This window comes from Hippocampus guttulatus, chromosome 5 (genome assembly GCF_054856545.1).
Source record: "Hippocampus guttulatus isolate MCC_2025c chromosome 5, RoL_Hgut_1.0, whole genome shotgun sequence".
NCBI lineage: Eukaryota > Metazoa > Chordata > Actinopteri > Syngnathiformes > Syngnathidae > Hippocampus > Hippocampus guttulatus.
The window spans coordinates 15,740,069-15,752,155 of record NC_141265.1 but is presented as its reverse complement, the minus strand read 5'-3'; the positions used below and the strand labels follow the sequence as shown (position 1 = coordinate 15,752,155).

Here is a 12,087-nt window from a genome sequence, read left to right as displayed (position 1 = left end):
ACATTGAACATTGATGTGGCTCTAGCAGTTGTTTGGGTAATTTACTTATCTTCTACCCAGTCCAGGTGAAAACAAGCTATTATACACTTTTTTTTTCTTTAAGAAATTGACCAATAACCACACACTATTGTTACTGACTGCTTCTTGTTCTTCAATGTCATGTCTCCACAGTGTGTTATCTAAATTGAAAAAAAAAATACAGTGGGTATTACACAGCGGAAGATGTGGTCATATACTCTCCCTAAAAGCTCATACCAACCCTTGTAAAGCCCCTTTATTGATATTGATAACATTTTGTCATTTAAAAAAAAAAAAGGGAAAAAATTGCTGACTCATATTCTCGCCCAGGCATCCGCGCTGGTTGAGGATAAGGGCTGCAAAGCACTAACTGTAATGGACTTTTTAAGTCTCCCACCAATTTCTTCACTCGTTTACTTTCCTTAATTCCTGTCTTCCATCTGCTAGCTCTTCCCGCGGGCATCATTACCACCGCCATCACTCTGACACGGCAAGATTGCGCCCTTTGGATATGAAAATGGATGGTGACGTGACTTTGGAAAAACCGAAGATATATCTAACAAGAGATATTTACATAGCTTTTACAATACTTGGATCTTGTATTTTTTTTTCCCCCCTTCTTACAAGAAAGCTTCCTTTATTGCAAGGAAACTTTAATCCGCAGCACAGCACGACAATGCACTGTAACTTTATATAAACTGCTTTCTTGGTATGTTATTAAACCTTATGGAACTGAGTAGTTTATGCTGTAGTAGTATATTACCAACCTGCAGACATTTTTTTTAACTGTCTATCATTAGTCATTGCTCTATCAAAAATAAACAGCACCCCTTTGACTGTTTTTCACACTGTCGTACTCTCAAAACTCTTTAAGTTGATTTTGAATGTGCTTGAAAAGTGCTTGAATTTGACCTTGGTAGAGGTATACTCCCCCCCCCCCCCCCCACACACACACACCAGTCCTGTCAACTTAGCTAATGGATTTCTGTGACATTTGTTGCCCAGTCAATTAATGTGATGAGAAGTTCTCATCTACTTTCCACAATTTTTACACCTTAGTTGGTGAGCACATCATTTGTGCATTATGAGCCTGTTAACATTTGGAGGCTGAGGTTGTTTTGCCATTGCAGGGACTCGGGGTATGTCGCAGCTTACCAAAGCTGACCTCATGTTGCACTTATTTCGACAGTAAACTTTTTTGAGACTTTATCCACAGCCCAGTCATGCTCTCCTTTTTGGTTTAATTTCCTAAGATACAATAATCACACCCACACTATTAGCAGAATTCTTAATCCATCGACAGACTGAACTGATGAGAGGGAAACTTGATTTGTTTTTTTCCCCCCCACAGGTGCGGATTGAGACGGCTACAACCCTGAAGCTCAATATCCTTTCAGAACTTAGACGATTGATGGCCAAGTAGTGGTCTGAAGTACCGGTAGGTGGTCTAAAATGGCAATTTTGTCCAGTAGCTATATTTGGAGCCCTGTTGTACTTCCACCAAAGGCCTGAGTGCTTTGAAACTCTCTAAATACACAGGAGAGTTACCAGATGTGATAATAATTCAGTTGAAACCCCACCAATACAAAACATTTCCAAAATATGTATTGCGTGATTAAACAAATCCTCTTTTAAGGGTTCATGTCTAGTGGCATGTTGGGGCATTTCAGAAGGAGCCCGGAAAAAAGTGTTTCTGTGAAAACCTAAGGAAAGAGATTACACACACACACACACCAAAAAATAAAAATAAAAGCGCGAATACCTGTTGGTGACAGCACATTGTATTTCCAATATAATTAGGCTTATATCCCGTCACTGGGGTTGTCGACAATCATGTATTTCTTGCTGTTATTTTGTTATTATTTATTTATTTATTGGTTGCCTGTTTTTCTCCGCCCTTAACTCACCGCTACCCGTCGATGACTTTGATTTCCAGACAGAGCAGTTCTTCCCTGTGAGTACTTGTTTCGCCTCTGCTCAAGGCTTGTTGTTTCAATTGAGATTTTCACAGTGACTCTTTACCACTCCACACAGTACTTGGAGTCCATATTTGGTCTGCTCTTCCAGCTGTTGCAGCAGGTGACAGAGTGTAACACCAAAATGCAGGTGCTCCATGTCATCTCCTGCGTTATTGAAAGAGTCGACACGCAGGTGAGGTTTGGCAGATTCAGAAGCCGAGAATTTTTCCTTTTTTTTTTTTCAAGCAAAAAAATGTTTTTGAGCGAGACCCAGCGGTGCAGTCTGCTGCTGCTGCTGCTTGGTGGAAACATCACTCAAAGTAATCACCCAGGGGGGTCTTCCCACAAAGGATCTCAATGATTTGTCATACTGACAGTGGTAACACAAATGACTTTAACAGCAAGTCTTTACGCCCATGTCATTCCACACTTAACCCTGTGGCACAGTTCCCCCTTGCACCACAGTGATTTAATTCAAGGCCATACCAAAATAATGATATATGTTTGCATTCAATAACTTGCCCCCATCCACATGTCTGCCAACTCTCGGGGAGGGAAGAAAAAAGACGCTGACCCTCTTAATGACCTCCTCAGACTCCTTCAGATCCACTTTAAGCATCTTGCATTAAACGATGCCTTGACTTCAATCTGTCACAGAAATGGCTTTCATCCATGTGAACTGTCAGTCTGGTTAAGTCTTCCCCCAGTCCCCGACCCTGACTAAACCTCCAGAGTCAGCGCGAATCTTATTAACATTCTAACCCCGCCAGAAAGGGATTTTGACCCACAAAGGCAGTTGGGAGATTGAGAAAAATACACACTGAGTGTAGATGTTGACAGAAAAAAAAGGCAACTTTTTTTTGTTTATTTGTGTTCACGTTTGTCATATGAAGGGTTTGTCAGCAGGATCGATGTCTTCATTTCTGGCTCCGTCCGTGTCTCCTACCGTTTCTCTCTCCCAGTCCAGCTCGTTACAAAGTTGAAAAATCAAGTAAAAGATCCCAGTGTGGGTTATGCAACCTGGTCACAAAACCATCACAGGGTACATGAGCATCTCGTGCATGTTGCCACCAGGAAGAAAACAATTGTTTTGAAGTTAAATCTCGACTAGGTCTCCCAATGTTTTTTTTTGGGGAGGGGGGTAAATTCTCCAATTAGCCTCTGGCTTGTTCATACCGTATCACATTAACGGCGATGCCTAGTGAGGACGACATAGTGGGCTGATTATGTATATTACATTGTCATTATGAGAGCATCTTACACTTCATTTCAACTTGGAATGCAGCTGCTGTTTGAACTACAATAAACCACAAATGGGATGCTGCATATTAACACAGTCAAGGACATCATCATCATCTCCTAGAGATTTATGTTGCTTTTAGACTAGCTGCATAAAACCTTTTTTTTTCCCAATCCGTTCTGTGAGTTTGGCTGATTTCCAAATTGTTCTAATTAAAAAAGAAAAAAAGGGAAATTATGTGAATTGTTCCAGGCTCAAACTGCCATCATCAAATTTTAAACTATAGCGGCAAAATTATCATTACCATTTCATATGAGTCATACAAGTGTAAATAAAAGTTAAACGTCTGAAAGTAAAGCTACTCAGCTTTTAAAGCAAAGGAACAGGAAGCCCTTCTCTGGGGTTTCTTCATGCTCATGATTAACAATTATTTATTTCAGATACATGCTAATTTACAATCTGCTTCGGGAAAAAAATGTACCAGGCCACCTTTCTTATTTTATATCACTAGTAGCTTTTTAAGGTGACACTTGTGGAGTTAAATTAGTTGAAGCACATGACTTCATAGTTTTTTTTTATTTTCGTTGTTTTTTTTAAATTATTATTATTATATTTTACTGGTGTTTGTAGAGGTTTTACTGTACTGGTACTGTATACCGTTTCGCGCCTCGTCCGAGCTGCTGTTAATTGAATGAACACCATTGTCAATTATGAAGGATATGAAGAGATTTAAATGGCATCACTTAGTTTCGATAATGCTCTCGATAATTCTGCAGTGAGATAATTTTTAATACATTTGGATATTGCTGCTATCCAAATGGTATCTTAAGTTTGTGTTCTGTCCTACAATTAGCTTTCATTTTGAAATACACTTGTTTTTGTCTTTTTTAGATCCGACCACATGTAGGTTGTCTGGTGCAGTACTTGCCTCTGCTATGGAAGCAATCCGAAGACCACAACATGCTACGATGCGCCATACTCACCACTCTTATTCACCTTGTGCGGGTAGGACCCATTCCAAAGCAAGGATTTGCCTTGCCTGTACCGCAAATTTTTCTCATGTTAGCAGTGCTTGTTCTCAGAAGTATTTTCATTCTGTTGAAGTCCCTGCAAAACAACTCAAGCGACGCAGTAGTCTCTCCTAATGAACAAAACAACACCAGTCAGCTTGACAATGTTCTGTGCTGCAAAACACCATCTCATTTGTTACCCGCAGTGTCATGCAGCAGTCACAGAGGGGGCATGAACCGAAGATAGTGGCATGTTTACACCCAATTATTGTCTTGTCACTGTCTAGAAAAAGGTATTCTTGTCATTTTCAAGACAGATTTTTCGTAAGCTTTTTATGGAAAAGAGATTTTGGTTTCCAACTTCTACACAGACCACACACACTCTTACAAGCCCTGCTTACACATGGGTTAATGAGACCAAAAATCCTCATTAATCATCAACCTAAAACTCCTGTTCAAGTGTCAAATCTTAAATGGTGCTGAGTAAAGTCAGTGCTTTTCAAATGCCACAGGCTGAGTGGCAGTCAACTTAGCACTTTTCAGTGACAGGCTGCCATTACAGGAATGTCAGAAAATTACCCCCCCCCCCCCACCCCCAAAAATGGATGGAAACCATTAAACATATATATAATATATATATATATATATATAATAAACATAGTTTTACCCACTACTCATGCTTTCCACACATTTAAATCTTTTAATTTTTTTTAACACATTGGAAAAATGTTTGAACCCCCCCAAAATGCTTAAAATGTATATATTTTTTAAATTGAATGTATTTTAGTGACTAGTTTGTGCCCGGTTAATTTGCCCGTGACGTTGGTGAGTCTACCTCTTAAGTTTTTGGCTGTGATCTTAGGCCAAGAGCAGCTCCTGCGTGAGTATGTTCATCGCTAATGTTGTTTGTTTGTACTGTTTTGCCAGCATTCAATATCCATCCATTTTCAACACCACGAGGAGTTGCTGGAGCTGATGCCAGCTCACTTCGGGTGTAAAGCATATAACACCCTGAACTAGTCGCCAGTCAGTCGCAGGGCACATATAGAGTCAACCGACCATTCACATCCACATTCACACCGTCACTGAGTGGGAACCGATCCTACGCTGCCCGCACACAAGTCCGCTGTGTGTACCACTACCCTATCAGAGACTCCGGCATTCAATAAATATCTGAACACTCCAACATCCCTGACTGTAATGAACGTTATGGCTTTAGAAAATGATTGAAATGATGGAAGGAATTCACCTTTTTAAGCATTGAATGCAGCTTCTTTCAATAACGCTTGATCAAATGAATGATTGGTTAGTTTTCAATATTGTTTCAGTGTGTCCCTCATAAAGGAAAATTCCATTGTTCCCTCAATACTGGTGCCCCCTCATTCAATCTATATAACCAGTGAAATAGCCACTGAACTTCAGCTTTAATTTACACCCACTTTTCGCTAACCAATTGAAGTAAATCGACTTCAAGTGCTTTTAAATTGGAGGCTATAAAATGCACATTGCTTTCAAAAGCAATCATTCTGTCTTGGCGCATGTAGTTTGTTCAAGATAAGTCGATTGAATCTCCAAGATACTGTGTTATTTAGTACAAGCTATGCGCATATATATGTATCCCTCCTGAATGCATCTTACATCTCCCAAGACAGTTATGTTCTTAATAATCGAACAAAGGAATATTTTGGTCCAAGATGCAGAACTGAATCCCGTGACACAATGTGTTTTGCATTCGGTATAAATGAGTCTGTGCTTTATTGTACTGAACTTTACCCAACTTTTGTTCCACTTCATTCTTAGACAATCTGCAAAGGACATCCATTAAACTGAAAGTACAGTTTTTAAACTCCTCTTCTTACATTGATCTCCCGTTTTTTTTCTTTTTTTTTTTTTGGCAGGGCCTCGGTGCAAAGTGCAAGAACCTGTACCCCTTCCTTCTTCCTGTCATCCAACTAAGCACAGATGTCTCCCAGCCACCTCATGTGTATTTGCTGGAGGATGGATTGGAGCTTTGGTACGATGCCTACCGATGTTTTTTGTGGACCACCACAGTATATTCTGTATGCTGCAAAAAAACAGTAGCGTTCATCAGATTGAACATTAACTATCCCGTCTTTGTAGTGTATTGAATCTAGGTAGGAGTGGATTTGCAAATCGTTATATTCTGCGTTTATTCATGTTTTACGCAGTGTCCCAACTTGAATGGAATTGGGTTTTATAAATGTATAGAGGCCAAATGCTATCGCTTACAATATGACAGGCACTGGTAAATGGGTTGCCCCATGTCATTATGTTTTAATTCTGCTTCTATAAATAAAGATGTATTTCCATGCACTCAGGCATGGACGGCTCTGTGGCTACATAGCGTAGTGCATGGTCTCTCTTCTCACTGAATGTTTTGTTGACATTTGAAAGAACACTCTCATATCACCTTTTGTTGCACCTGCGAAATGGTTGGCTGAGTGGCGGGGATTTTTTTTTTGGTTTTTTTTGCAGGTGTGACCATTTTTTTGTTGCCCTTCTGTCATCTCTTGTCTTTTTAACTCTTGTCCTTAATCTCTTTGTCTGTGTTGCCGCTGAGCACTGCAGGATTAGCGTGATGTAAGGGCTTGGGGCAAAAAAAAAAAAAAGACTCGGCTTCCGTCCTGTTCTTTTATCTTCTCCGATAAACAGTGCCACTTAAAATATCCATTTGCTTTGTTTACAGTTAGGTTGTCATCCCATTCGGGTTTTATCTTGTGTCAACTTGCTCTCTTGATTGATATCAGTTATTTGTTATGTAGAAGATTAAATCTTTCGGAATTCTCATACATATAGAGAAAAAGCCACATGTGTTTGACAATGGTGTTGAAGATAAACTGTTCCATTTTTTTTCTCCAGTTTCAAAGGTTGTGAGACTTTTAACAAAAGGCTTCTCTTCTCCCTCGGCCCTCTCTTCATGCAGGTATGTGACTTTGGAGAACAGTCCTGCCATCACCCCCGAGCTGCTCCGAATTTTCCAGAACACGTCAGCTCTACTGGGTGAGTCCTCTTGAGATTTGTTTCTGCTCTTTTAGTTTGGATTATTCCTCACCCTGTCAAACAACATCACGGCGTACTTCATTCCAGCATTCATACATGTGTTGCATACTAAAAAGGCTTCATGCATATGCAAGCATTCTAACGGGATGACAGATGTTTCCGTCAGCACGCCATGAGCTGGGTATGGCATCGGCACGTCGAGGTCAAATATGCGAGACACCGACAGATGCTGGCAAAATGTACAGCGTGAACAGCTCCAATTTACAAAAATAACTTGGGGTTTTGTTTTTTACTTTGTTTTATAGTTTAGTGTAATAATCAACGATAACAGGTGTGCACATGCAGGCACAGCATGCTCTTGCATGTTGTCGCAAGCCTGAATTGCATCCAAATGGCCTTCAATTGAAAAGTCGAAAACTTAACACGCCTAAGACTGCCGACACTGCAAATTTTTACCCATATCTATTTCTGATCAATGAGCGTGTAACCGGAAAGAAACTCAACATCTTGTGTGCATAAAACTTGTTGGTTGTGACGCAAAGCTCACATTGCCGAAATCATCAAGAAATATAAAGTCGTTGCATTTTGGAGTAAACATACTTCGAATGTAACACTGAAGACGCAGATGGCTGAAAGCTCCCGTACAAATAACAAGATTTGTAAGCATGAAAAGCAGCCGGGCAGTCACATTCTTGACGTTGTACGATCCTGTTGTGAGGAATCAGATTGATATTTACAGAACGAGGACAGAAAATTGGTACGGCCCTGTGTGATGAGCCCGGCTGTTATGACATCACACTTAAGCAGCCTGTAATGATCTCGCCGATGGCTCTGCCGAGCTCTGTCGGCAGGCCAGTAACTGGTGTTAGACAGAAAAGAACTGTGTGATTGAGCACCCCGGATGCTGCTTTTTTTTCCTGAGACTTTTTAAGATATGTGTGTTGAGGAACCGTATTGATTTGGTGCCTCCGCTGCCCACCGAATGAGACGGACTAATATGAACGCTGGTTTAGACTTATTGGCTTACTTTAGCATTGGATCATTCCAAGCATGGATTGGAATCAAAGAGATTTAAGAGAACGGGACCAGGCATAGATCTTCATCTTGCAGGGGGAAACTTTTGGCTTGCGGGCCATATGTGGCGAGAGGATTAAGATCCAACTTCTTTTGCCATTCTAAAAGCAATTCAAGCATTTGTGGACCTGAAAAGGGGAAAAAAAAAAGACAAACGACTTTCTGTATGACCTTCGGAGGACTTCATCATCATCACCAAAACTTGAAACGTGACAGTTTCTTTCCTTTACTTTCTTTTTCTTTCTTTTATAATACCACAATATGACATTGATTTCCTGTTACGCTGTTCTGGCCATGCTCTCCTTAATCAAGATCGAGGGAGCATCATGGAAACCTGATTTTGTCAACTATTATTATCGTGGGATGAGTTTACGAATGCTGGCTTTGATGTTTGACAAATGACAAGTAGAGAATACTCAGTGTGTAGAACCAATTAATTAAGATACTGTGGATAAGGTAAGATATCTTATATTCATCCCCAGAGGGGAAATTCAGGTGTTAGACTAAAAAAAAAAATTGGAAAATATTTAGTTTCAAAGAAAAATATTTTTCTTTTAAAACATAAAATCTGTTGGTGATATTGAAACCATTCTGCTGCATGTCCGATGTCCATGCTGTTCCGCTACTAACCTGTTGGTGATCTCCAAGTGTATGTTTTTGGGGTTAGATTGCTCAGTGGAGGGAGAAAAGAAGAGCCGTGTGTCCCCGCAAAATTACTGTGCAGAAGGTCCAGTTTTTATCCCTTTTGTTGATCCGTGTGAGAACGCTGGGATGCTGAAATTGTAATTTCGCAATCACAGCTCTCACAGCTGTTTGTTAGTTTGTCCGTTTTGTTGGCGTGTAACTTCGCATTGCCCATATTAATCAATGGAAGGAAACGTTTCAATTTCCCGTCCCATTCAGTCTTATCTTTCAGTTAACTTCATTTTAGCGCCGGCTGTTGTCCTACTCCATATTCTCTTATGGGATTCACCGAGGAGATGCCGGCCAACTCCATGTAAGAGGCAAAAGTATTGACAAGACGAGATGGCATGGCCCAGAAAAGAGAGTTTTTAAAAATGAATGTAGTACTTTTCTGTTCTTCCAGACCTTTTGTGTCCCATGTTGCGAGGTGGTGAATTTATTATAACCAAACAGAACTCAGAGCAGCAGAGCTACACGCCTGAAGATCAAATGAATGTTCCTCATGATAGCGTGGATTTTAGTGCAACGTACTGTAAATGAGCATTTAGCTACGTCTCAGTCATAAAGGAATGTGTCAGTGCCGATGCTGAGACGAAATGCAACACTTTTATTTTGTTTGACGTGTTTGCTACGCTAATGAAAACAAGAGATATGGACCTTTGCCCTTGCAACCTAACCCCTCCGAATTTTAATCAAAGTTCCCTGTTAAATAATTTCCAACACACATTTTTAACCAAACATAAGGATAGCCTACAATTCAACAAATATGCATACAATAAATCTTAATACTACAGGTTAGCTTCAGCAATTTCGCATTCTGAATTTGGGGCCCAATACATCCCTGACCACGTCTCTCACTAACGTGCATGAGACATTTACTGGAAGAATATGCAGCTCAACAAGCCATTCTTGCATTCTGCAACATTCTGCTACATTGCTTGCTTGACTTTCTTCCTCATGGAGTGTTTGTTTCAAGAGCTCTCCAGTTCCTTCTTTTTAACTTTAATTGCTAACCAAAAGTAAATCCGGCCAAGGAAACCGAGGCAGCTGGTTGTCCTCGACGACACGGTGAGGCTGCATGTGCACCCTTGTGTGCATGGCATCACCATGGCAACCCTCCTCGTTCTCACCTTTCTCGCTGGGATGCTATTGTTGCGATTTTTAGATCATAATTAAAATACAATTAGCGGCACAATTTGAGGCCGTAGATTATTTTAATAATATTCTGCAGGCAGGTCACACAGTTTCAACATAAAAAGTGTTGCGGAACTTCTGTCACCTGATTTACCCCTAAGACTTCTCCCCTTCTTGCATTTTTTTTGAGGAAGTCACAGTAGCACATTTAAAGCTCAGTAATTGCCTTGAATGTGATTGCAAGGGCAAATCTCCAGTTGCGCTAATGAAAGATAATAGCTCGGAATGATGGCAGCAGGTAGGACAAATTAGACCACATTTAAAAAAAAATATTCTCACTTTAATGCAGTAGACAGGAAAATATGAAGGGCATTATTTTGGGGAAACGTTTCCAAGCTTGCATTTCCCCATAAGTCTAAAGAACATGCAGGAAGTTAACTTAGCCCTTCAATTTTTTATTTATTTATTTTTTTTGCAAAATAGTCAGTTAGCACATTTGGCTCCTTTTTATCGCAGCATCCGGCGGTTCATTTATTTTTGCCCATGGAGAGCAGTGCAGAAATGTGGGCCATAGAAAAGCGTCTGGCTGGGATTGGTGTCGCAGCTTGCCAGGTATGTGGCCTGGTCTGCCTGATAAAAGAGCCCCGCTCCATCACAGCTAAACTGGAGCAACAAATTCCCTAATTAGAATGTCAAGAGCCTTGCCTTGGCCTTGCTTAACGAGCACTTTTCTCTGTGTAATACTGCCCCCCCCCACACCCCAAGCAGGGCACGTTTCAGCCGCGTGTGGAACACCAACAAGAAGACACATTAAGAGTGGCGTTTTTTTTGTTGTTGTTGACACTGCACTGACAGCTCAAGTGTTCATTGATCTAACAGCAGTTTTATTTAATGCTGCTATATTTGTGTCTGATGAGTACACAAATTCACTGCTTGAAAACAAATAAAAGTAGTGAATTCTGACAGAAATGGCCCACTTTGTAAAGGGCTGCTGGTACTTTCCCAGATTTGTAAATTGCAATACTTAACAAGGCAACTGGACCACATTGTTAAAATCTTTGAATTGTAATTGCTTTTGTTGTCTATTAAGTTTGCAAGTCAGGTTTATTTGCCCTTTGCATTTTGAAACAATGTTCGATTTTCTCTCCAAACCAAAATTATTACTTGAGCCTGACTTCTTGTGTTGGATGACCATATAAACTTATGCCGCAGCAAAAACTAGTTTATTGACCATTTGTGACAGCAAAATGTAATTATTGCTGGGACCATAATTTTATATCAGTTTGAAACATAGTGCAGTTGTAAGGTGCTTGGAAGCAAAATTTATCGTATATGCCCTTAATAGTGCTTGAATAAGACTTTGAAACCTGCATAGTGTCTGCACGCATTATTTTCCTTCAAACTTAAACATTTTTAATATGTAGCATAACTTGTGGGAAAACAAAACAAAACTACATTTGCAGAAACAAGGCAACTACCTCAATTATATATTTGCGTCAATGTGAAGTTTTGGAACGGCTGCAGGGAAATGAAAGCAAATTTGTTTGCAATACTCAGACAGTGTGCTATTTTGTCAAGCTGTTTCTGTTCATTCATGGGCACTCGGGTTTCCCCGGTTTCATTTGTACAAGCAAGTTGCCGATGATAAAAATCTCCAGTACTCTGAAATGTACGACGCTACTTGAACCCGAGATAAGAATTCATTATTTCCACATATTTATGTGAATGTCTGCTTGAATTGGCAATTCTTCAGGCCCTCACGCACGAGTTGGGAGATAGCTTAGTAGTTGTCATGGTAATAAAGGACAGACAAATATCAGCTCAGGGTGTTCCCGCCTCTCGCATCAAATTCATCTGGGATAGACTTGGCTCAACAGTAACCTGAATTATGACAATCGCTTTTAAAAATATGGAGATAAAAAGATAAAAGATGGATTTTTTGGGGGGG

At 40.2% G+C, this 12,087-nt stretch overlaps 1 protein-coding gene across 1 annotated transcript in view; it reads left to right on the top strand.

Annotated features, from left to right (window-relative positions):
- Nucleotides 1-12,087, top strand: part of ipo11 (importin 11) — an 80,030-nt gene that overhangs the window by 40,593 nt on the left and 27,350 nt on the right. Inside the window, exons 17-22 of the mRNA XM_086111944.1 lie at nucleotides 1,370-1,403; nucleotides 1,932-1,972; nucleotides 2,053-2,169; nucleotides 4,108-4,221; nucleotides 6,125-6,240; nucleotides 7,171-7,247. Of these exons, the coding sequence (XP_085968070.1) occupies nucleotides 1,370-1,403; nucleotides 1,932-1,972; nucleotides 2,053-2,169; nucleotides 4,108-4,221; nucleotides 6,125-6,240; nucleotides 7,171-7,247 (499 nt within the window). The remainder of the gene's footprint in view (nucleotides 1-1,369; nucleotides 1,404-1,931; nucleotides 1,973-2,052; nucleotides 2,170-4,107; nucleotides 4,222-6,124; nucleotides 6,241-7,170; nucleotides 7,248-12,087) is intronic.